The sequence below is a fragment of the Mesoplodon densirostris genome, chromosome 12, assembly GCF_025265405.1.
Source record: "Mesoplodon densirostris isolate mMesDen1 chromosome 12, mMesDen1 primary haplotype, whole genome shotgun sequence".
NCBI lineage: Eukaryota > Metazoa > Chordata > Mammalia > Artiodactyla > Ziphiidae > Mesoplodon > Mesoplodon densirostris.
Genome location: NC_082672.1, coordinates 33,033,286 through 33,060,337, shown reverse-complemented (window position 1 = coordinate 33,060,337; position 27,052 = coordinate 33,033,286). Strand labels below are relative to the sequence as shown.

General features: G+C 39.2%; 1 protein-coding gene across 8 annotated transcripts in view; it reads left to right on the top strand.

Annotated features, from left to right (window-relative positions):
* L3MBTL3 (L3MBTL histone methyl-lysine binding protein 3) overlaps nucleotides 1-27,052 on the top strand; it is a 128,236-nt gene that overhangs the window by 76,553 nt on the left and 24,631 nt on the right. For all 8 annotated transcript variants that reach the window (XM_060114378.1, XM_060114377.1, XM_060114376.1 and 5 more), the window contains 3 exons: nucleotides 789-903; nucleotides 4,008-4,110; nucleotides 14,691-14,840. In XM_060114378.1, coding sequence (XP_059970361.1) covers nucleotides 789-903; nucleotides 4,008-4,110; nucleotides 14,691-14,840 — 368 coding nt within the window. The remainder of the gene's footprint in view (nucleotides 1-788; nucleotides 904-4,007; nucleotides 4,111-14,690; nucleotides 14,841-27,052) is intronic.

Sequence of the window (27,052 nt, the reverse complement as noted above, 5' to 3'; positions counted from 1 at the left end):
CTATTGTGCTTTTAGTAGTAAGAGATTCATAGACTTTAAGAAGGAAATCTAGCTGGCAAACTTGATCTAAAATAAAATATATATAACATTTTAGTATATCCTTTCCTTCTAAAAGATAAAAAATATGTGATACTTGAAAGACATGTAGCTAGCTGATCCTTCGTAACCATGCCTGAAAGACTAACTGCCCTTTTACATGGTGGCCAATAAAGTTGGTAGCCCTCACCACTCTGTAAAATCTCTTTGAGAGATATTGTAATTATTTATGAGAAAAAATACTTTAAAATGCATTTGATGGGGGCATATTTTGTAAATTGGGTGTCCATTCACTGAATTTTTTAAAGTCTTTTTTAGCATAATTCTAGGAGACTTGACATTTATATGAAAGGTCCTGCCTCTCTACTCTCCCTTCCTCCTCCCTCCCTTCCCTGATTTGTTCATTACTCAATAATATTTATTGGGTGTTCAGTGTTGCTCATATGAAGATGTTAGGTACTCAAACTGCTTATAGTAGTGGGAGATACATGTAATATGTCTGTAGAAGTATTACCGAAAAAGTGCCCTTGGCAGGACATTTAATTATGGTTAGATAATATGTCGAAGGTAGTTCAACAGTACCTCTTTTCTCATACTGGGATGAAGTAATTTGAATAATTAAAATAATTTATCTGGATATTAAATGTACTATATAAGTTAGAAGAGAATGAACATGGTTATGGTGGGCAAAACTTTTACTGTAGGAATTCTCGTGACCTAAATTATACTATTAATTTCTTTTTGTTATCCAGGTTCACTTTGATGGCTGGAATAGTTGCTATGATTACTGGATAGATGCAGATTCTCCTGATATTCACCCTGTCGGTTGGTGTTCAAAAACCGGGCATCCTCTTCAGCCTCCTTTGAGTAAGAGACACAGTGATAACCTAAAGAAATGTTTCCATTTTCTTGTGTAGTGTGCTTAATATTTTCTTTTCCTCTACCTTCTCGTTCTATTGGGTTGGCCAAAAAGTGCCTTCAGTTTTTAAGAAAAATAAAAGACACATTTTTCATTTTCACCAAGAACTTTATTGACACCGTATTCACCCATTTTTTCCACTACCTTCTGCCATTTTTCAGGCAACTTCGTAATTCAGTCTTCCCAAAACTTAATTATCTTTTTGAGCAAAGAACTGTTCCAGGTGCCTTTTACAGTCTTCCAGTGAATTGAAATTTTTTCCATTAAGAGGATTTTGTAGGGCTTCCCTGGTGGCGCAGTGGTTCAGAGTCCACCTGCAGATGCAGGGGACACAGGTTCGTGCCCTGGTCCGGGAAGATCCCACATGCCACAGAGGGGCTGGGCCCGTGAGCCATGGCCGCTGAGCCTGCGCGTCCAGAGCCTGTGCTCCGCAACGGGAGAGGCCACAACAGTGAGAGGCCCGCGTACCACAAAAAAAAAAAAAAAAAAAAAAAAAGAGAATTTTGTAAAGACCTAAAAAATGGAAATCTGAAGGTTCAATGTCTGGTGAATACAGCAGATGAATCAGAACTTCCCAACCAAGCTGTTAACAGTTTTTGCCTGGTCATCAAAGAAACATGCAGTCTTGCGTTATCCTGATGGAAGATTATGTGTTTTCTGTTGACTAATTCTGGACGCTTTTCATCGAGTGCTGCTTTCAGTTGGTCTAATTGGGGGCAGTACTTGTTGAAATTAATCATCTGGTTTTCCAGAAGGAGCTCATAATAGAGGACTCCCTTCCAGTCCCACCATATATACATCACCTTCTTTGGATGAAGACTGGCCCTTGGTGTGGTTGGTGGTGGTTCATTTCACTTGCCCCATGATCTCTTCTGTTCCACATTATTGTACAGTATCCACTTTTCATTGCCTATCACAGTTTGTTTTAAAAACGGAATGTTTTCTTTAAGTTTAAGAAGAGAATCACAGGCAGAAATATGGTCAAGGTTTTTTTCGCTTAACTTATGTGGAACCCAAACATCAAAGTGATAAACATAACCAAGCTGGTGCAACTGATTTTCAATGCTTGATTTGATATTTGATATTTTGGGTGTGTCAGCTATCTCCCACCTGGTATAATGTTGATTGTTCTCAATTAATATCTCGACTTGATCGCTGTCAGCTTCAGCTGGTCTCATGGAGCATCGTCCAGTGAGAAATCTCCAGTCCAAAACTTCACAAACCACTGTTTTTTTTTTTTTTGCCTCTCCCTGTTGTGGCCTCTCCTGTTGCAGAGCACAGGCTCCGGATGCGCAGGCTCAGCGGCCATGGCTCACGGGCCCAGCCGCTCCGCGGCATGTGGGATCTTCCCGGACCGGGGCACGAACCCGTGTTCCCTGCATCGGCAGGCGGACTCTCAACCACTGCGCCACCAGGGAAGCCTCACAAACCACTTTTGACATGTTCGATCAGTCACAGCACTTTCTCCATACACTGCACAAATCTTTTTTTGCATTTTGGTTGCGCTTTACCTTTCTTGAAAAAGTAAAGCATAATATGCCAAAAATGTTGCTTTTTTTCTTCCATCTTCAGTATTAAAATGGCTACACAAAAATTCACCAATTCTGATAAGTCTTTTTTTAAATGCATGCTAATATGACAGCTGTCACATAAAATCTAACAAAATTGTTTTGAAATAAGTTAAAGACAACTAAGTGCTACCAGAGCCATCTTATGGGAAAAACCAAACAAACCTTTTGGCCAACCCAATACTTCTCTACTGTACATTTCTTCTTTGGTTAATCCTTTTGCCTCTTACTGCATGTTTAGTTACCTGATAGTCAAAAATACATAATAGAAAAAATTTAATATTTGAAAAAGTAGAGTGTTTCCAGACTTTTATTTAACAGTATCATCATCTTTTAAAACTAGTACTAAATTTTGGAAGACAATTTGTCAGACTATCAAAATTTACTATATCAATGTCAATATCCTAATAGTGATTTTATCTTGTAGTTTTGCAAAATAGTACCATTGGGAAAAACTGGGCAAAGTGTACAAGGGATCTCCCTGTGTATTATTACTTACAACTGCATGCGAAGCTACAGTCACCTCAATAAAAATTTCAGTTAAATTCAATTTTTTAAAAAAGGTACACTGAGAACTTGACATACCAGATCTCAGCTTTGGAGGAAAATAAATACATTGTAGAAAGAAAAATGTAGCAAATACATTATTGTCGGGTTTCTTAAAAATTTAACATGCCTTCCCCACCTGGTGGCTTCACTTCTGGATGCCACATAGAAGCTACATAAGGGCACCAGAATGCACAGACATGGTATCGGTTACAGTATGTTTAAAATAATAAACCTTGGAAACAAATATTGGTTAAATAAATTATGGTACACTCATGCTACAGCTACAATGCAACAGTCATAAAAATATTACTATTAAGATGGAAAGATTTATAAGACATGAAGTTAAAGACCAAAGAAGAATGTTTCAGAATCGTACATATCTATGTTGTGCCTTTTATGTGGCAAAATAAAACAAAACCAAAAACTTGATACACGTATATATACAAATATAGATACATGTGAGAATACTTGGAACATCTAGGAAGGTTACCCATTAACATGATTAGTCAGGAAAAGGAATGAAATGTGAGGGGAGTTGCTTGAGGGGATCTGTAACTGTTCTTCTGTATTCTGGTGTATTCTCTGAAGTTTTCACAGTGTGCAGGTATTCATATATTAATTATGTTATTTACTTGATCAAAATGTTCAGAATCATCTCATTATTTTAGATTTCAGTATTTCTGGAATTTGTGACATTTTGAAAGAGAGTTGGATCAAAGGTTACCATTTCACTGTTGAAGTGTGAACAAAGTCCCAGGGGAAAACCTTTAGAAGTAGAGACTTTAGACATATTTTTAATTTTGTAGAACCTTCTTTTTCTGTTTATACATGTTGATTGAAAAATTGGATTTTTTTTCCCTATTCTGATCCAAGACATTTGACTCTTATGGCCTTAAATTTTTGCTTTTTTTTTTTTTTTTTTGGCTTTTTAATAGGCCCCTTAGAATTAATGGAAGCCTCGGAACACGGTGGATGCTCAACCCCAGGATGTAAAGGGATTGGCCATTTTAAGAGAGCAAGACACCTGGGCCCTCACAGGTATGTGGTGCTGCCACTCAGGTGGAGATTCCTTATGTGGTCAGAGGGTGCCTGTCCCTTGTATGTGGAAGATAATGATTTCCATGTATACTAAATAGATATTAACTAATTCTGCATTCAGATCCATATGAAATGTGGTTACCATGGTGACCATGTAAAAATGAAGAGTGTGTCTGTAGTTAAATTTGCCTGGGAAAGAATGCGTTCATGATTTAAAATAGATTTCCTCTAGGTACTTGGCTTTTCTTGGCAACCTGATTAGTTTTATAGATACTGAACTGAGATAGTCATTTTGTGTTGATTATTAATAATGAGAAGAGGGCAGGCCTTGTTGAAAGTATTTGTTTGGTAGAATATTCTGTGATTGGGTGACTCAACAATTTGAATAACGAGAAGTGAGATTATTGTAGATTAGCAGCAAAGATCACAAAAGGCACAAATGTAAATAGACAAACATCAGAATACATTGTCAAAAATTAAAGGTTTTCAATATTTTTCTCTCACATCTAAGTAACTTAAAAGAAAGAAACCAAATTTGTACATTTGAAATTTGATGTATTGTTTAGGCAATTTGGGGTCTTTGTAGACACGTTAAAATATTACTGAAATAGTAAGAAATTTATGTGATTTAACTGAGATTTTTAGAGGACAGAGGCGTCACCTAATTCACGTACACAATAAAATAATAATTTGTCAGTATAAGTATTCTAACTGTATGTTAATTGGATGGCCCCGTAATAATAATGATTCCTTGTTTACCTAGTTTATACAGGTTGTGAACCTAGGTCTTTAAAAAACCTGAAGATTTCACTACCTGTTCCTCTAAGAATTAATAGGAATTGTTAAATTGGTGTGATTATTTTATCTTTATATAATTTCCTCTTTCTTAAATCTCTGCAGCCTCAAATGCTGCTTATCTTCCTTTTGCAACACTCCTGCCAAGTTTTTTTTTGTTTTGCTTTGTTTTTGCGGTACGCGGGCCTCTCACTGTTGTGGCCTCTCCCGTTGCGGAGCACGGGCTCCGGACGTGCAGGCTCAGCGGCCATGGCTCACGGGCCCAGCCGCTCCACGGCATGTGGGATCTTCCCGGACCGGGGCACGAACCCGCGTCCCCTGCATTGGCAGGCAGACTCTCAACCACTGTGCCACCAGGGAAGCCCATGCCAAGTTTTTTAATGGGGTTCAGTGTGTTCCAGAGTAAAAGTCTGTGTGTAGACAGAATAATGATTCCATTTGCAAATATCCATTTAAAAATCCTTTTCATGGCTTGTATGACTGCAAACCAAAAGTTGTATGATTAAAGGGACATAAAAATACTGCATCTTAGAAGTGATTCAGTATTGGCAAGTGAAAGCAGCTGGATTACTTTTAGGCATTACAGTAGTATCTCCCTTACCCACCTTATCCCTGTGGGGGATGTGTCCCAAGATCCCCAGTGGATGCCTGAAATCTCAGATAGTACCAAACCCTATATGTACTGTTTTTTCCTATACTTACATACCTGTGATAAAATTTAATTTATAAATTAGGCAGAGTAAGAGATTGGCAACAATAATAATAAAATAGAACAATTATAACAATATATTATATTAAAGTTATGTTAAAAGTTATGTGAGGGCCTCCCTGGTGGCGCAGTGGTTGAGAGTCCGCCTGCCGATGCAGGGGACGCGGGTTCGTGCCCCGATCCCGGAGGATCCCACATGCCGCGGAGCGGCTGGGCCCGCGAGCCATGGCCGCGGGGCCTGTGTGTCCGGAGCCTGTGCTCCGCAACGGGAGAGGCCACAGCAGTGAGAGGCCCGCGTACAGCAAAAAAAAAAAAAAAAAAAAAAAAAAAAAAAAAAAAAGTTATGTGAATGTGGTCTCTCTCTCTCTAAATATCTCATTGTACAAATTTAATGCCTTTTCCATTTTAACTCAGTGCTTATTACACACTAACTTTTGCGGTCTGAGGTGTGACAGCAGTACTAACACGAATGTCTTTTTCTTCTTCAAAATTTCACAGATAGAAGATTCGTTCTTACCGTAGAGTTTAGCAACCTCAGCATATGATTTTTTTCTTTCTTCATGAAGTCTAGAACTGTCACTTTTTCACCTAAGGAAGCACTTCACGGCTTCTCTTTGGTGTACCTGGATTGCCAGCACCACTACTGTTGCACTTTGGGCTGTTATTAAGTACAGTAAGGGTGACTTAACACAAGCACTGTGATACCTCGACAGTGGATCTGATAACCTAGGTGGCTACTAAGTGACTAACGGGGGGGATACACTGGACTAAGGGGTGATTTGCTCCCTGGCAGGTCAGAGTAGGACAGCGTGAGATTTCGTCACGCTACTCAGAATGGCGCACAGTTTAAAACCTATGAACTATTTATTTCTGGAATTTTTCGTTTAATATTTTCGTACCTTGGTTGACCTCAGATAAGTGAAACCACAGAAAGCAAAACCACGGATAGGGAGTGACTACTGTATATAAGTCCAAAAACTCATTAGTATGCTAAATTTCCATTATATATCTATAAATTCTTTCACTTAGTAAATATTTTTGAGCAGTGGGTTTTTTTTTTCAGTAAGATTTATTGAGCATTTGTTTACTCTCCCTGAGCTTTGCACTAATTGTTTTAACATGTATTGGATAACCTTCAAGTGACCCTATAATATAGAACTATTATTTCCTCCATTTTTTTGATGAAGCCACCATGGCACTCTAGAGGTTTTTCTAACTTGCCTACTTGACTAATGGTGAGGGGAGAGCCAGGAATGGTGCCCAGTCTAACTGTGCCCTTGACCACCCCCCTCTCACTGACTTTCAGGGCACGGCTTTCTGAATTAGTCACAGATCCAGCCTTCAAAGAACTCAGGGACTAATGGACCTATAAAAGCTGTACATAATTTTATTAAAATATAAGATACAAAACAGTAACTAATATTGAAACTTTGACATATGTGCCTCTCTACTGTACAACCCCAAGATGTTCATTGAACCAAAGGCACTTTGCTCAAATTATGAAGGAAAAAAAGAAATCTTAAAAATGGATGAATACTGACATTATGTTTTTGGGGGTACAATGAAAAATTTACAAATAATTTTTTTTTTGGTCTTCTGGGAAGAAAATCCACCTTGTAACAATGTCCATAATCTCTTTAGGAGTGCTGTAGGTCTAAGCAGAGAGGTTTGCCTGTCACAGCAAGGTCTGTGGTGACAGTCCTGTCCCCTGCCTGATGGCACCAGCCATTCATTAAGACTGCCTTTCCCTAAGTGTGCTGTGGACCTCTGAGGGTCTTTCACCTGGTCCACACCCATTTCACAAAGTTTCAGTGACTGTCTCTGGAGTCTTTTTTCAAAGATGCAGTGTTGTATTTGCTAAATGAAGGGAGAAATTATGGGGAGAATCATGAAAGATGTTATGGAGAAATGTGATCCAAAAAAAAAAATCTATTAGTATAATTGGAACCATAGTGGAGAATGACTCATTGTTTTCTGGAATGAGAGAGGAAGAAGTATACCTCATGGCTTAGAAGCCATGCATTGATAAAGAAGTTGTGTTCATTTCCTTGTCACGTATCAGACATAACCGGCAGATCTGTATATAACTCTGGGGCAGGGATGCGATCCAGAGAACTAGTGTCAGCTCCTGCCCGTGTCCTATATTCCCTTCTTTTCAGCCCTCTCAGCTGGCTTTTCTTAGTCTCCCTGAATATGCTGTTCTCTTTTCAGCACTCAGAGCTCTTTATCTGGCGGGATATTAATCCTTACCAGTCACAGCCTGTTTTCCATTTCCTTGGTAGACTTGTGGAAGGGCTGCTGCATCATGGCTGTTCTTTAAAAGGTTCATTTCACTGGCGCTTATTTTTGTCCTTACTGAGAATGCTGTGCTTAGGAAAACAATGAGAAAATTCTCTTTGGATTAATCTACTGAGAAACCATATAAATCAAAACATGCATTCTTTGCTTAGATAACAAGGAAAGTTGCACTTTTGGAACGAATAATCAATTTTATGAACATGTAAGCAAAAGCCTGTGTTTTGACTAGCATGTGTTGTTAGAGTCTCCAGAAATTACAATAGTTGAATTTGATCTAAGAAGTGTTAGAAACAGAAATGTGTTCTCAACAATGAAATGTCAGAATGTGATGTTTTTCAGTGTTGAAATGTAAACAATCAGTGAGGGAGTTGGATGTGGATGTGGTGTTCTCATTTCTAGGGATGTTCAGGAGCCAGATGACTTAATTCTTTCTCTAGCAAGGCAGCATTAATATTGGTTGTGTCATGGTGTTTCCCTTTGTTGATTCATTCGTTTGGCCTACCGAGAGGTCATAATGGGAGGAGATTAAAGGATAACTAAAGTTATATAAAACGAAATGTTCTACGTATCTAATGCCTTCAGAAGTAATTGTTTCCTATGTAAGATTTTATCTTGGTGAAATTAAATAAGAAAAGAAAAAAACAGAGAGTACTTCGTGCAACCTTAAAGGATATTTATAAAGTCCATGGAGAGTTTTAAAAAATTAGTAACTCTGGATTTATACCTGCAAACTATAGTCATCATATTCATTCCACATCCATCATTCATGGAACAAACACTTACTGAGTGTCTGTTGTGTGCAGATACTGGGTTAGGTGATGGGCTGTACAGAGGAGAAGGCCCCTACTTCTAAGGAGAACAGGGTGGTACAAACAGATTTTTGGAGAGTCATGAATGAGTAGCAGTCGGAGAGAAGCATCAGCTTTTCCTGAGGGAAGCAGAGAGCCTCCATAAGTGGGGCATATTATGGAGTTTTTAATGCTATTGTTTATTTTTGCTGATGGTCTTTTACACAGTAGGGGTTGTTACTCTTCTTCTCCTTTTAAAATAATACTCCTAGGCAAGATTTTTTTTGTGGCTTCCTATTTGTGAGGCACTTAGATCTGTTATCTCATTTAATTCTCTCAGAAGCTCTATAAAGCTGGCACTGTTCTAATCTCTGTTTTACAGAAGTGGGAGGAGAGATTTAGAATGCTTGAGAAAGTGCCCAGGATCAGAGAGTGGCAGACCCGGGATTCAGCCCGGGCTTTTAAGGCACTTAATTCACTACTCTTAACTGCTAGACTCTCACGCAAAGTACAGTGGCTGGATAGAGCATGTATTTTATAGGTTCTTGTCTCGACAGAGTGTGAGAATGGTTATGTGAGCACTTAGAAAACTGAAGACATTGTCCTTTTGTTTAAATAAGTGTATTTATAACTAAAAGGGTTTTAAAGGTGGCAGTGGAAAGCAGTGAACATGGCAGTTTTTCCACCTTTCCTAATAAGCTGGACCAGTCTTTACAAAGAAAAACTGTGTCCTTACAGTGGCCAGTGGGACAAGTATGTGTATATATAGCAGATATGGAATGATTTGCTAATAGAACAGCATGCACCCTAATCAAGTCCTTATGGTAGAGAGCTGTGTAATCCTGTGTGAATCTGTTCCTCTGCCTTCTGAAGAACTACGTAATGGTAGAGTTGTGTGTACATGTATACATGCGTGTGCCCATGACTAAGTACACATGTTGTGCCATGAGCCATGCCTTACTTATGTTTTGTTACTAGAAACTTAGTAGACGAGAAACTAGAAATGATTATAAGCCTAATGAGAACCCACTTTTTCTACAGAAATTTGATCAGCACTGCTGTGTTTATAAAGTCATTCACTTTTAAAACTGCATATGAATTTTAGAAACTTAAAAGTGAGGAAATTGGCCCAGAAAGGTTAAGTACTGCCTCAGTTCATATTAGCTACGTGACAGTAGCATCTTGCTAGAAGGTGGTACTCTCAGATGGGTCACGGATTAGGCATAAGGAAATTGCAAGGTACTTTTTGCCAGTGTAGTGTAACAATTAGGAGACAGCCAGCGTTCGTACTCTAATGGGATGATACTAAGAAACTTCCCTTTTTTTTTTTTTTTTTGCGCTACGCGGGCCTCTCACTGTTGTGGCTTCTCTCGTTGCGGAGCACAGGCTCCGGATGCGCAGGCTCAGCGGCCATGGCTCACGGGCCCAGCCGCTCCGTGGCACGTGGGGTCCTCCCGGACCAGGGCACAAACCCGTGTCCCCTGCATTGGCAGGCGGACTCTCAACCACTGTGCCACCAGGGAAGCTCGCAAGTTCCCTTTTTAAAGCCTCAGTTTCAACATCTATAAACTGAGCATTAGAATAGGAGTGACTTCCCAGGAGTTAGATGAGGTGATGCAAGTAAAGCGCGCAGCCCGGGTAACGCACTCAGTCTGTGGTAATGTTTGTCGTTGTCATCTTCATTTTACAAATGAGAAAACGGAGTCCTCCAAGTTGTGCCTGCTCGTTGTGGATAAAGCTGCAGAGCACATCTAGAACCAGGTTCCTGATATCCGTCTGGGGCATTGCCCATCCCTCTGTGTACACTTCATTTGCATTTTGTGGCATCTTCTTTTTTTTTTTTTTAATCACCTCCTACTGTGGGAACCAGCTGGCTTCCCTTTCTGCCCCAGAGTAGTTGTAAGAATAGGAGGTGTGTAAACACATTTGAGTTTTCTCAGGGTTCAGAAGAAGAGAAGGTGTTAGCACAAAATCTGTAACTGATCAACATGTGGTTGCCTTGATTGATCATCCTGGCCCATTAGTAAATCTTTGCTTGGAAGGCTGTGATTGTTTCCCCTACTTCAGGATGAGAATTTGAAATTACCCTCTGGCCCTAGCAATCCAGAAAAGGGGGATATTTAGGTGGCAAGTCTCATTCTGGTCTGCAGTCTTGCCTCTCTCCGAGCTACCCAGATTTACATATGGTGATGTAGAGAGACATATTCTTTCCTTTACTTCCTTTACTTCCTTTACATATTCTTCCTTTAACAGATGAAGGGGCTCCCTCATGGAGCTTATAATATAAGCCTTCTACACTGTAACTGTTCACTATCGTGTGTAGTTGGAGACCCAGCCCATCTAAAAATCCAAGAATCTTCCCTGTATCGGAGTGGCACTTGGGGTTAGGATCAGGACCTTCATTTTCTTTACTTTCTTCATATCCAATAAATTCCAGAGTGAACGTACAGTTACTCAGTAATCGTAAAGCCAGCTGTTTAATGGTGAGTCAAAACATTTGATGATGGCGATATTCTAGGAAGAGCAGCATACTGTCCGTCAAAAGAAACCAAAAAAAAATATATTTGGATTTTTTTCCTGCTACCACACAATTTAAGTAGATAAATTTGCAATAGAAATACATCCACAATTTGAGGAAGAAAGAATAGAATAGAGTCAAAGATGACCACGATCTGAGTTGGTTAATATATTTCCTTTATCAGAAACCAAGAATCAAGAACAGGAAGAGGAGGTAGTTGTGTTTTTTATCCTTTTTCTTTTTCTTTTCCAGGGGAAGGGAGTTTATTAAAGATGAATTTGGTTTAAAGACGTTTATTATAAGACAGTCCTAAGACATTTACATTTTGCCTGAAACCAAGATCAGGGTTAGGCAGGGCTCCACCTCCCTTAGGGGAGCCACAGGATCCCCTTCCTCGGGCCTGTGGGCAAAAGACCTAAATGTAGCCCAGCAGATGCTGCCATCGGGGGCTTCCATCACGAGGGGCGATGTGAAGGTAGATCGGACTTATTTGCAGCCTCCGTGGAATGGAGCACTGGGTGAGGTATGGAAGTGGCTGAGTGTCTGAGAAGAGCGATGAGTGCTGTTGCCCAGCAGCCTCATCCAGTTCAGATCATTTTGGAGGGGCAGGTGCTGCTTGGACCCTGCTTCCGGCCCGAGCCCGATTGTCCAGCCTTCCTGCTGAGCTGTCCAGTGCCCTTGCAATAAGTTCATTTCTGCTCAAGATAGAATTGGTTGTTGTCACTCATATCTGTGAACACTGATTAGTACAAATATCCCATGAAGGATCCCATGAAGTACTTGAGAGGTATTGTTCAAAAAAAAAATCGTTGTTGGCAGCAGATTTTCTTTCACATCATTGTTAAATGAGTAAAATGAAATAAAATAGTATGTCCATTCTGAATAGGATGGATAAAATAGTATGCTCGTTTTGCTGAGCTACTTCACTGCTATGTGACCATGGGCAAGCAGCATCTCTGTTTGGATGTCTAATAAACATTCCATGATGCCTGATCTTGCCCCCAAATCTTCTTCCCTCTAGTCATTCTCATCTCAGAAAAAGAAAAAGGCATCCCTATTACCACCCAGTTCTTCAAGCCAAAAACCTTGAATACTTCCTTTATATCATTCCCTATCTCCAACCCATCTACAGGAGGGATCTCAAAGGATACATGATGGTCCTCTTTATCCCCATCTCAACCACACAAATTCAAGTCACCATTGTATCTTTACTCTTACATAATTTCTCTTCCAGTTCTGCTGCCTTGACATCTTCTCTCCACAAAGAATCCTGAGTGATTATTCTCAGTTGTAAATCAAACCATATCATTTCTTTATTCAAAGGTCCTCCAATGGCTACAAATTGAACCTAAAATAAAAATATGAACTGGTGACTATGACCTGCTAGGACCTACATAATACTTCCCTGCATGCTTCTACACCATCTCCTGCCCTTGATCACTTCACTCTAGCCTAGCTGGTCTGTCTTTCCCTTACTCGTGCCTGGCTTTCCCTATGTTGTATTACTCTTCCCATTTCCTGGAATGTCTTCTTCAGAGAGACCCTTCCTCACCGCCCCCCTCGCAGCCCCGCAGTCTCTCTTAACATTATATTCTGGCTTTTGTCACTATGTGGGGTTGTCCAATTTATTTGTGTAAATCATGTATAGCCCATCCCCTTCTAGAATATCAGCTCCATGAGAGCAGACAGCTTGTCTTTTTCATTTTGACTGTGTTTCCCATGGCTAGAAAGGTAATTAGCACATCGTAGTCACTTAATAAATACTTGTCGATCAAATGAATGAAATAATTCAAGAGTGAAGTTATCTAACCATTTTAAACTTAGTTTGTCACATGAAAAGCCTTCCTTGTGGGTTATTGTAAAGATTAAGTAAAATACTGAATGTAAAATACTTAGCATGGTGTTCTATATATAGTAAATGCTCCATAAATATCACTGGTTTTGTTTTTGTTATTGTTGGGTTAACATTATATACATTTATGTCAACACATGATCAAATGTTATTTACTTTCCTCTTTTGCATAGATATCAAAGTAGCATGTAAATAAAGAAAATAAAGATTGTACTTTTGCTTACAAGGTATCTGTGATAAATTTTATAGACCATTATCAGAATCACTTGGGAGCATTTGCAGATTCTTCTCTCCTCCCAGGAGGATGTGTCAGATTCTCTTGGTAGAGGGCAGAAAGTCAGTGTTTAAAAATTTTCCCTAGGTGATTATCAACATTCCAAATAGTACCTAACCTGAGGAAAAGAATATGCAAGACACTAATATAATTTACCTAAGTCCCAGTCATTTGCAGATTCCAGGAGGCTTCCTAAAAACCAAGGGGCAAGATAGGGAGTTAGTTGGAGGGGTTGATTATGTATTGAGATAGAGGCTGCCCAGTTTTTCTAGGGACTGGAAAGCTGAGGCCCAGGCACAGGAGTATGCTGACTTAATGCTGAATTAACAGTTAGTGACCTAGATTCCCTTTGCTTGGATAACAGGAATGATCCCCACATGGAATCTGAGAGACGAACCAGTGGTCACAGATAGAAGGGAAGGGAGCTAACTGAGTCATTATCCAAGTTGGCTTCTGGTTCGTTTTCATATTAGGGATGGGAATAGCTACAGATTGATTTTTTTTTCTAGGATATCAGGTATACATATGGGCCTGGAGACAGGAAATGGGGGGAACCTCCTTCCTTTGGAGGGTAGCAGCTGTTATAAAGGAAATTAAACAGTTTGTGATGGCCCTGGGCCTGGAAGATCACTTTAGGAAGGGATCTGCTCCATCTGTCAATCACTCTGTCTCTGTCCCACCCCTATCACCCACCCTCTTATGTTAAGCATTTCTCTCTTGGGCTGATGGCTCCTAGAGTTACGCACAGGCTCTGCCCTTGGACAACACAGGAGGGAGTCCTTCGGTGACCATCGCACACTTCCAAAGACTGCATTTAAAAATCAAATGCAAAGACATATTTTCTATCAGAATATACTTAAATTATGTTTGTTTGTTTTAATTTATTTATTTATTTATTTATTTATTTTTGGCTGTGTTGGGTCTTCGTTTCTGTGCGAGGGCTTTCTCTAGTTGCGGCAAGCGGGGGCCACTCTTCATCGCGGTGCACGGGCCTCTCACTATCACGGCCTCTCTTGTTGCGGAGCACAGGCTCCAGACGCGCAGGCTCAGTAGTTGTGGCTCACGGGCCTAGTTGCTCCACGGCGTGTGGGATCTTCCCAGACCAGGGCTCGAATCTGTGTCCCCTGCATTGGCAGGCAGATTCTCAACCACTGCGCCACCAGGGAAGCCCTTAAATTATGTTTTAAAGATAAAATATTTCATACTGTATGTTTAATCTATGTATATATATCCAGTTAAATTTTTGCATTTTATATTTTTAGCTTGTCATTTTAATTGGAAGAAGTAATTATGCTCTAACAGGAATGTTCTTTTCTTTCGTTTTTTTAAAATTTTTAATGTTTTAGTGCTGCCACCTGTCCCTATTCAGAAATCAATTTGAATAAAGACCGAATTTTCCCAGACCGCTTAAGTGGTGAGATGCCTGCGGCTAGTCCATCATTTCCAAGAAGTAAAAGGGCAGACACAAATGAAATCTCTTCATCTCCTGAAACCAGGTAATTAAAGTGGTAATATTAGTGTTCTTTAGAGGTACTGTAGTTGGAAGATTTTTTTTCCTTAGGTGATTTATGTTCTGTAGTGATGTCTTCTAGTACATTATTGAAAATGCACCTGAATTAACGTGAGGCCGATGGTACTTATAAAAGCGTGTCCAAATCAGGCAGGATATCGTATTACTTGTTCATCTTTTAGTTGAACTTGCTTGATGTTAGAAGTTTGGAAATCCCCATTTTATTTCATGCCAATTCATACACTGAATGAACGGATCAATATTTGTATAAAAGCATCCTTTACAAAGAAGATGGTAGATTCCCTGTGAAGAATGGACATTATTTCTTTTTAGTGCTCATTATATGCCAAGTACTTGCATCTACATTATTTCATTTAATTATTAGGATATTTGTTGTACTGTATGCTCAGTCATTTGGTTTTGATATCACTTGTAGAGTTGAGTTGGAATGTTTTAACCTCCGTGGATTATTAAGTAAAGAACCAAGTTTTGTTTGATGTTTTAAGTAAATGGGCTCTGCCTTTATATTAACTAAAGATATTACTAAAAGAAAACATTAATAGAAAGATGATCCTTAGCACTTAGGTTTTGGGGCTTTCTTTTATGGAGAGTTTTTAAAATCTAAGACAATGTAGTTCTTTGATTATTTTAATATTTTGTAACTTTTGTTCTCATGGATGAACCAAGTGAACATTTGAATTAATAAATCTGATTCTTGGACTTCCCTGGTGGCCCAGTGGTTAAGAATCCACCTGCCAATGCAGGGGACACGGGTTCGATCCCTAGTCCGGGAGTATCCCACATGCCATGGAGCAGCTAAGCCCGTGCACCACAACTACTGAGCCTGCACTCTAGAGCCCTCTAGCCACAACTACTGAGCCTGTGTGCTGCAACTACTGAAGCCCGCACACCGTAGAGCCCGTGCTCCACAACAAGAGAAGCCACCGCAATGAGAAGCACATACACCACAACAAAGAGTAGCCCCTGCTTGCCGCAACTAGAGAAAAAAGCCCGCGCGCAGCAATGAAGACCCAATGCAGCCAATAATTAATTAATTAATTAATTAAAAAAATTTTTTTAAATCTTATTCTCAGCTCACAGCCGTGTTATTGGAGTAATGGTATTTAAAGTATCAAAATCCTTAGAGAAAAGCAGTTTCACCCTGTGGATCGGGGAGAGCTGTAACTTCTTTAATTATCAACAACGATTTTTTTTTTTTTTTTTTTTTTGGCTGCATTGGGTCTTCGTTGCTGTGCATGGGCTTTCTCTAGTCGCGGCTAGCGGGGGCTACTCTTCATTGCGGGACGCGGGCTTCTCATTATGGTGGCTTCTCTTGTTATGGAGCACGGGCTCTAGGCACGCGGGCTTCAGTAGTTGTGGCTCGAGGGCTCTAGAGCGCAGGCTCAGTAGTTGTGGCTCACGGGCTTAGTTGCTCCACGGCATGTGGGATCTTCCCAGACCAGAGATTGAATCTGTGTCCCCTGCATTGGCAGGCAGATTCTTAACCGCTGCACCACCAGGGAAGTCCCTGATGCTTTGTTTTTAATCCTCAAAACCATGACTAATGTAACATAAATTCATTTACCCAACTCAGTGCCCTGTAATGAGGGCATATCACTTGAGGAAATTTACTTTAAGACAAATAAAGTACTAATTCACATAGTAATAATTACAGAAACAGAGTTCATTGACTCACAAGGAGGTAAGGATCCCTGAAGTTTAGATTTCAAAAGCTGAGATATTGTTTAAAATTTTAACAGGATACTCTGAGGGACTGGCAGTTTCATCTCACAGGCTTTTCACTAACTTTCTGGGCTCTGGCTGGATACCTGGGTCCAGTTTCCTCACAGCAGAAAGACCTAGTTGGTTTTGATGATTTTTGTGGTCCTTTTTAACTCGACATATTTGTAAGAAAAGAGTAATTTTTTTCCTTTCAGTTTTATTGAGATATAATTGACATATAGCACTGTGTAAGTTTAAGGTGTACAACATAATCACTTGGCTTACGTATATTGTGAAATGATTACCACAGTAAATGAACATCCATCACCTCACGTACGTAAAAAAAGAAAAAAATGGTTTTTTCCTTGTGATGAGAACTTTTAGAACCTACTTTCTTAGCAGCTTTCAAATATACCATCCAGCAGTGTTAACTGTAATCATCATGCTGTACATCTTTAGGACTTAACTTATTTTATAACCGGAAGTTTGTACCTTTTAACCGCCTTCCTCCAATTCCCCCTCCCCCATCCCCTGCCTCTGGTAACCACAAGTCTGATCTCTAGAAAAGAGTGACGTTTATAGTGGCTCTAATGATTCCAGGGATCCGTCTTCTGTGAGGATGTGAGCATGGTTCTTCACGTCATCACCTGTCATTAAGGAGACAGTCTTAGAGATTTTAAGGTTTCTATCGTAACCCATGGCACATGTTTGATATCTAAATAATTTTTGCATAGATTTTTAGCCCATACTGTCTTTTGATTCAGTGAATTCTAACCTGCCATTACTTCTCTGTGAATTAATATTTACGCTTATTTGTGTTAAAGTTAAATTGCTTCAGGGGTACCAGGATTTGGTAAATGCGCGTTATGTTATTCATGGTTTTGAAGACTTTGTTCAGATTTCTTCTCGTCTTCAACTTCCCAGGTTAACTATTTTTATTTTATTTATTTATTCTGACTCATTTATTTATTTATTTTGAGGCTAGTAGTAACCGGAGAGATTTGATTAGGTATACGTTGTTGAAGGAAACATGAGGGAGACAATCCAGACTTTGGATTTTCCAGACATTTTAATGATCTCAGACTTTTTAAGGTGAACATTTTTGACCGAGATTTTTTTTTGCTTTACTTTTTATGCTAAGTATTTTTAAGAAATGATTACAGACATCATGATATTTCAATCTAAGCACTTCATTATGCATAAAAACATTTCCAAAATAACATCGATTTATTTACTTTTCTAAATATAGATTTTATTCTTTTAAATTTTTAAAAATTGGCTTCAGATTTTTTTTTTTTTCTTCTCCAGGCAGTCACTAGTTCTCAACAACAATCAAAATGATACATGGTATTTTAGATATAAATGATCATGGGGTAGCAACACAGCAGATGTTAACAAATGAAAGGTTGTTAACCAAGAAGCCTCATCTTACAGCTTGAGGATGGTTGATTTAATGTAGAATTAATAGAGTTGAAGTTATCTGGCTTCTTTGCTGTAAGTGAATCTGTATGGACATATTTAATTATTTTTTTCTTTTTTAAAATTAAAAAAAATTTTTATTGAAGTATAGTTGATTTACAATGTTGTGTTAGTTTCAGGTGTATAGCAAAGTGATTCAGTTATACATAGATCCACTCTTCTTTAGACTCTTTTCCCATATAGGCCATTTCAGAGTATTGAGTGGAGTTCCCTGTGCTGTACAGTAGGTTGTTATTAGTTATCTATTTTATATATAGTAGTGTGTATAGAAAACATAAAATTTTTTGATCACTGATTCTTTCACCTGGACTTAAGAATGAAATCGTGAGCTGTGCAAAGCTCTGAGAACAGTGACTGATAAGCAATAAGCCCTTAATAAATGTTAGTTTTTATTAGTGCTGTTGCAAGAGGAATAGTTTGCTTATTTGTTTCACAATATTTATTTTATTTCAGAGGAGCAAAGTAAGGCTGGCCCATTTCTTTTTTTAATATTCCTAGGTTAAACTTTGAGTCGAGAGCACTCAAGCAAGATGATTCTCATAATGTCAGATTACGGTCTCTCCTCTTTTTCCATAATCATTGCTCATGTATATGGAATTTCCCAGTCAGGTTTTAACACATTTTCTTTGCATCCTTCTTAATAATTTGCTAAAAATTGGTTGCCAGACTCTACTTTTTTTAAAAAAAAAAAAAGCATTTGGCACAGCAAGAGACAGCTACACCCCCAGAAGCAGACCTTGAGACAGATTTGATGGCAAGTGGTTTACTTGAGAGGTGAGGAAAACGCCAGTAAGGGAGTGGAGAGGTGAGACCGGGAAGGAAAGGCAGCCAGTAAAAGCTTCATTGTCACACCAGCTACCACTGTGGACAGTGGGAACACAGCCCTGCTGGGGGCACCAGTAAAAGCTTCATTGTCCCATCAGCTACCACTGTGGACAGAGGGAACACAGCCTTGCTGGGGGCATTGTGGGAGGCTGTGTAAAACACACATCTCAGGTTTTCCCACCATAGAGATGAGGGAGCTGAGCTATTTTAAAACACAAGTTCCTCTTTGGTCACGGAGCTAGGCTGCCAGGGGAGGAAGGATGAGTTAATTTCCCCAGCACGTCCCCTGCTGCACAGCAGGCAGAGCAGTCAGAGCCCCAGTAAATCCTGTGGGAAGGCAGAGCAGGTGAGAGGTAGGTAGGAGTCGGCCGCTGTGCACTGAAGGGGTAGCGTGTGGCTAGGAGATATGGGCCAAGCCCTGACAATGTCTGCTGCACCAGCCCATTCACCCATTTCAAATGCCAGCCGGTCCCCAGAATGAAGTATGCTGGCGTTGCTTGTGATCCAGGAGCAGACATAATAGGGCCAGATAAATGAACAATGCAAGGAATAGGTATGTCCTTTTCATACCATAAATGGTATTTTAAGGGCCAGTTCACAGGCCACCTGCTTGGGATAGACCCATGGATAGCCAGTGTTCCATAGCAATGCTTCCCAAACCTGACTCCACGTCTGATTCCCTGAGATCTCCAAAATTCAGATTACGGGGCCCAGCCCAGCCCAGCCCACCAGAATCTTTCAGGCTAGAGCCTAGGAGTCTGCATTTAAAAAATTCACTTGGGAGTATATCTTCCTGCTTAAAATTTTCCACGACTTCCCATTACCCTTGGAATTAAGACCCTAATTCTGAACATGGCCTACAAAACCAGTGTTATCTGGCCTCTGCCGAACTCTCCAGCTTTTTCTCTACTAGGCTGTTTTTTTTTTGTTTTTTGTTTTTGTGGTACGCGGGCCTCTCACTGTTGTGGCCTCTCCCGTTGCGGAGCACAGGCTCCGGACGCGCAGGCTCAGCGGCCATGGCTCACGGGCCCAGCCGCTCCGCGGCATGTGGGATTTTCCCGGACTGGGGCACGCACCCATGTCCCCTGCATCAGCAGGCAGACTCTCAACCACTGTGCCACCAGGGAAGCCCCCAGTTCATTTTTAACAAGCATCCCCAGGTGATTGGATGCAAGTGATCTATAAACCGGGCCTTGAGAATCATTACTGAATATAAAGACCCTTCTCCGGGGTAATAGTTCACAATGTGTTACCAAATAGAGAACATCAGCGTCTATCCCACATAGTCTTATTCTCACGAAATATATTCTACAGATGCTTGTAATTGTGTTTCTAAATTAGGTGCTATCGCTATTAAAAACCACATAGTGTTTTAAGGTTCCATGTTGTTTACGCCTGCTTAGGGATAAGCACAGAAGTATAATAAAGCATTTTTAAAATACCTGCTAATGCTTGTATTACCTTGCAAGGCAAATGCCCATTACTAACCTATATCCAATGAAAAAGTTCAATTCAGTTCTTTATAGGCCATTAAAACCTACCATTTTTCAAGTTGTAGGTCTAGTGTTTCTACTCTCAGAATTACATGGAGCAGTTACAGGAATTGCAGCTTCAATCTAATTCATATATTTAGGATGAATCAGATTTGCCCATCTGTACCCATGAGAAGGGCCCTGTGAAACAGATGGGAATACAGGCTAACATAAAATATGGAACTATAAGCATGTATACATCTCTTTATTTGCAAAACTGTAAAATCTAGTAGAATAAAATTAATTTAGAGCCAGAAGTTCTAAAAGCTTACAAAAGTTAATTAGGAATCTTCAGAAACTTTGTTTTGCTTCCTAAGGTTTTCTGGTCCTGAGGGCTTGATGTTGACTACTCAGAAAGTTCCTTTAATGATTGGTCATTCCCTGCCTATTGTAAAGCCTCTTCCCCCCTTTTGTTGATGGGCTGCCAGATATGGATTAAGAGCTGTGGAAATTTTCAAATATTCCAGTTCTTGGGAATCTGAGTCAAATCTATGTATTGTTTGTGTGCACCAGGGAGAAGCTGGGTTTTGGTTAAAACACTCACAGTCCTGATGCCAACTGCTGTGACACAAGGCGACCATTCAGAGTGTAAGGAAGAGATGACTGTGTTCCTGCTGATGCCTGAGAAGTTGTTAGAACAATATTGTAACAGAGTCTGATTTTCTCTCCTTGAATAGCACTTATTCTTGATTCAGGAGACTCTTTTATAAATAGTAGAAAAGCAATGATATCTGTTCTTTTTCCTATGACAGCAGCATGAAAGCAGTGCAGTCCTGCTCTTCTTATGCTACATGATCTTTATTTCCCAGATCTCACCTTATTCGTTAGGGCTTTTCATTTTATAAGAGAATTGATTAATTAATTGATGAATTCATTTTACTGGGGAGTTTCCTTGGCATCTTGATAACATCCACTATTATTTACTGACTCATTATATTCCTTTCTTCACTAACATATGTTCCTTATGCTAAATTTTAATTTAATAGCCTTATTAATCAAAGTGTTTTATTTGTAGTCATTAGATAAATAGTAAGCTATGCTTATCTCTCCTGGGCTGTGTTTATGAAAACTCTATTAAAACTATTGTTCATGTGTAGTCTCAAAAGGGATTTAATTATAAAAACTCTTCATTCGAATGTTAACTGGAGACATGGAAGTTTTAATTGCACTGGTTCTATCTGCCATCTTTTCCGAATCCCTTTGAAGATGGTGACTTCCTTATCCTGAAGCCATAAGGCACAGTCTTCTCTTTATTTTGTAGGGGGCATCTTGGAGACAATTCAGGTGGTCTTTTACAGTTCCTCTAACATACAACCTTGAGACTCCCATTCTCTGATTTTTTACCTGTGAGTGACCTCAGCCCAGAATTTTTTTTTTCAAAATGCTGGGGGCATGCAAAGAGACATCCTTTTAACATTCAAAATAGGAAACCCTACATTTTTTACAGCTCTCAGTACATTCACTGTGTCCCCACTTGTTCCTGGGGAGTACAGGTACTCTGCAGCTCTGACAAAGCCCCTGTGAGACTAGAATAAGCTCTTCTGGAAAGAGAAGGATGGGGAGGTTTTAAGGTACGAGCCAAGCCAAACTCATGCTGGAGTCAGAGAGCTGGCTGAAATCCCTGAATTGAAGCAAAATAATTGTTTCATATTGTTTCAATATTATTTTTAACAAACTGATGACTGATTGAAACATAACGGGCTAGGGATTGTTTTTAAATGAAAAATAAAATTGAAGAAACAGCTGTTGGCATTCAAATGCGATCCTGTTACTATGTATTTACTCTTCTAGTGTTTGTTTCACTAATATTTACCACAGATCTCATTTGAGTAAGATAGTAAGACATCTAAAGCATGACACATAATTACACAGAAAAAAAGAATGCTGACTCAAAAAGAAAACATTTTTCCATTTGAGTGTATTCCACTGTCTTAATTAAAAGCCTAAAGAGTATTCTTGAGTAAAATTTTAGTTATGATCATATTTCAATTCAGGCTAAAGAAATGCTGAAATAAATTGGTTGTTGAAAATTCTAAAATCCCAAGAGAAATTGCTGTGTCCCAGACACTATTCTAGGTGCTTTTAGCTATGTTAGATCATTTAACCCTCATAATGCTTATGTGGGGTAGGTGCTATTATTACATCCCCATTCAGCAAACAGAGCTCTCTCGGTTACAGGTTACATAGCTAGTAAGTAGCAGCCTAGGCAGTCTGACTGTAGGCTGGCTCATAACCATTACTCTAAAAGCTGTTTTAAAACTTGAGGAAAACAGGTTACTTAAAGAAAATAGGTGTCAGTAGATAATTTTATCCTAAAATATAAGTAATTCTTAAATAGTAATAGCTGCCATTTATCATGCTCCTACTTATGTGTCTGGCTGTATGCAAAGCACTTCCTATATATTGTTTTATTCAGTCTTCAAAAAGCCTGTGAGGTAAAGGATTTATTATCCTTGTTTTACAGAAGATGCAGCTGAGGATTAGGGAAGTTCAGTAACCTGCTGAAGGTCATATAGAACTTGTAAGTAGCAGAGCTGAAATTTGAACCAGGACTATTCACTTTCAAAGACCATCAATGTCACCACTGCTGGGCTGCTTTCTCCATGTTACGATGCACTCCCCTATGCCTAATCAGCTTGTATTCCCTTCCTAAACAAAATTATTGGTAATGAAAAATGTTGATCAAGAGGAGAAGATAAATGAGTTTTAAAGTAGAGGAAAATTGTCATGTTAAAATACAACAACACACACACACAAAATAAATAAATAAAATAAAATACAACAAAAATATTTTTGGTTGTCATTAAAAAAAAAAAATCCGTCAACAAGCATATCTTTCACTCTGTTCCAGAGTGTGTTATAATATTATCACAGAGTTTTGACATTGTGATATAAACATGTTTTGTTTATAATTGGAAGACTGTGCAGCTAGAATAACTTTTTGCTTGGGAAGTCGATATCCTAGATAAAGCATTTCATTTTTGCACAGAGAAAGAAATTAATCACAGTACCTATTCAGTGAGAATTAGCAGTGAAATTTCTAACCTTATAGGTGAGAGAAATATTGGTTGCCCAGTTGAGAAAGTGATTTTTATTTTAAATAAAATATAAAACAAGAATATTAGTGAGTCAGATTTCTCATTCCTGACCTTATCAATAAAATACGGTTTGAAAATAAGATTATGACACCAGAAGGCAAGTTCCCTTTAACTGCATGTAACAAGGATATGTACTGTATTCTGGAAAAACACAAGGGTAAAAAAACAAATAATAATTAAATCTGATTATAGATTTTGGTGTCAGTAAGACCTGGTGCTATACTTGCCCTGAAAATTGGGGATTAACCTCTTTAAGTTTCAGTGGATATAACAACAGAACCTTCTTCCAGTGATTGTTATGAAATAATGGACATGTAAAGAACTCAGCCAATCTTTGGTGCATAATATGTTCTTAAGTATGTTAAGTTTTCTTATTACTACTTCTTATTAATACTGTTTCCACATTTCTGGATGTGCTTGGTCAGGATTCTATTTCCTTCAGGGGTTCTGTTCATCCATCTGTTTCATAATACCCTTTCTAACAGACTATTCATATTGACCCCACCCTGCCAACGCTCTAGCTAAAGGAAGTATCAGAACCTAAAGGGGCTTAGTCACTTTTATTTATTTATTTTTATTTATTTTTTGTTTTTAGTTCGTAAAACAGATGCTTTTTTTATTATTTTTATTATTTTTTTAAATTAGTTTCTGCTTTATAACAAAGTGAATCAGTCATACATATACATCGGTTCCCACATCCCTTCCCTCATGCATCTCCCTCCCTCCCATCCTCCCCAACCAAGCCCTCCAGGAGGTCACAAAGCACCGAGCTGATCTCCCTGTGCTCTGCGGCTGCTTCCCACTATCTATCTACCTTACGTTTGGTAGTGTATATATGTCCATGCCTCTCTTTCGCTTTGTCACAGCTTACCCTTCCCACTCCCCATATCCTCAAGTCCATTCCCAAGTAGGTCTGTGTCTTTATTTCCGTTTTACACCTAGGTTCTTCATGACATTTTTTTTAATTCCATATATATGTGTTAGCATACGGTATTTGTATTTCTCTTTCTGACTTACTTCACTCTGTATGACAGACTCTAGGTCTATCCACCTCATTACAAATAGCTCAGTTTCGTTTCTTTTTATGACTGAGTAATATTCCATTGTATATATGTGCCACATCTTCTTTATCCATTCATCCAATGATGGACACTTAGGTTGTTTCCATCTCCGGGCTGTTGTGAATAGAGCTGCAATGAACATTGTGGTACATGTCCCTTTTTTAATTATGGTTTTCTCAGGGTATATGCCTAGTAGTGGGATTGCTGGGTCATATGGTAGTTCTATTTTTAGCTTTTTAAGGAACCTCCATACTGTTCTCCATAGTGGCTGTACCAATTCACATTCCCACCAGCAGTGCAAAAGTGTTCCCTTTTCTCCACACCCTCTCCAGCATTTATTGTTTCTAGATTTCTTGATGATGGCCATTCTGACTGGTGTGAGATGATATCTCATTGTAGTTTTGATTTGCATTTCTCTAATGATTAATGATGTTGAGCATTCTTTCATGTGTTTGTTGGCAGTCTGTATATCTTCTTTGGAGAAATGCCTATTTAAGTCTTCTGCCCATTTTTGGATTGGGTTGTTTGTTTTTTTGCTATTGAGCTGCATGAGCTGCTTATAAATTTTGGAGATTAATCCTTTGTCAGTTGCTTCATTTGCAAATATTTTCTCCCATTCTGAGGGTTGTCTTTTGGTCTTGTTTATGGTTTCCTTTGCTGTGCAAAAGCTTTGAAGTTTCATTAGGTCCCATTTGTTTATCTTTGTTTTTATTTCCATTTCTCTAGGATGTGGGTCAGAAAGGATCTTGCTGTGATTTATGTCATAGAGTGTTCGGCCTATGTTTTCCTCTAAGAGTTTGATAGTTTCTGGCCTTACATTTAGGTGTTTAATCCATTTTGAGCTTATTTTTGTGTATGGTGTTAGGGAATGATCTAATCTCATACTTTTACATGTCCCTGTCCAGTTTTCCCAGCACCACTTATTGAAGAGGCTGTCCTTTCTCCACTGTACATTCCTGCCTCCTTTATCAAAGATAAGTTGACCATATGTGGGTGGGTTTATCTCTGGGCTTTCTATCCTGTTCCATTGATCTATCTTTCTGTTTTTGTGCCAGTACCACACTGTCTTGATTACTGTAGCTTTGTAGTATAGTCTGAAGTCAGGGAGCCTGATTCCTCCAGCTCCATTTTTCGTTCTCAAGATTGCTTTGGCTATTCGGGGTCTTTTGTTTTTCCAAACACATTTTGAAATTTTTTGTTCTAGTTCTGTGAAAAATGCCAGTGGTAGTTTGATAGGGATTGCATTGAATCTGTAGATTGCTTTGGGTAGTAGAGTCATTTTCACAATATTGATTCTTCCAATCCAGGAGCATGGTATATCTCTCCATCTATTTGTATCATCTTTACTTTCTTTGATCAGTGTCTTATAATTTTCTGCATACAGGTCTTTTGTCTCCTTAGGTAGGTTTATTCCTAGATATTTTATTCTTTTTCTTGCAATGGTAAATGGGAGTGTTTTCTTGATTTCATTTTCAGATTTTTCATCATTAGTGTACAGGAATGCCAGAGATTTCTGTGCATTAATTTTGTATCCTGCTACTTTACCAAATTCATTGATTAGCTCTAGTAGTCTTCTGGTAGCATCTTTAGGATTCTCTATGTATAGTATCATGTCATCTGCAAACAGTGACAGCTTTACTTCTTCTTTTCCAATTTGGATTCCTTTTATTTCCTTTTCTTCTCTGATTGCTGTGGCTAAAACTTCCAAAACTAGGTTGAATAAGAGTGGTGAGAGTGGGCAGCCTTGTCTTGTTCCTGATCTTAGTGGAAATGGTTTCAGTTTTTCACCATTGAGGACAATGTTGGCTGTGGGTTTGTCATATATGGCCTTTATTATGTTGAGGAAAGTTCCCTCTATGCGTACTTTCTGCAGGGTTTTTATCATAAATGGGTGTTGAATTTTGTCGAAAGCTTTCCTGCATCTATTGAGATGATCATATGGTTTTTCTCCTTCAATTTGTTAATGTGGTGTATGACGTTGATTGATTTGCGTATATTGAAGAATCCTTGCATTCCTGGAATAAACCCCACTTGATCATGGTGTATGATCCTTTTTTTTTTTTTTGCGGTACGCGGGCCTCTCACTGTTGTGGCCTCTCCCGTTATGGAGCACAGGCTCCGGACGCGCAGGCTCAGCGGCCATGGCTCACGGGCCCAGCCGCTCCACGGCACGTGGGATCTTCCCAGACTGGGGCACGAACCCGTGTCCCCTTCATCGGCAGGCTGACTCTCAACCACTGTGCCACCAGGGAAGCCCCATGGTCCTTTTAATGTGCTGTTGGATTCTGTTTGCTAGTATTTTGTTGAGGATTTTTGCATGTATGTTCATCAGTGATATTGGCCTGTAGTTTTCTTTCTTTGTGACATCCTTGCCTGGTTTTGGTATCAAGGTGATGGTAGCCTCATAGAACGAGTTTGGGAGTGTTCCTTCCTCTGAAATTGTTTGGAAGAGTTTGAGAAGGATGGGTGTTAGCTCTTCTC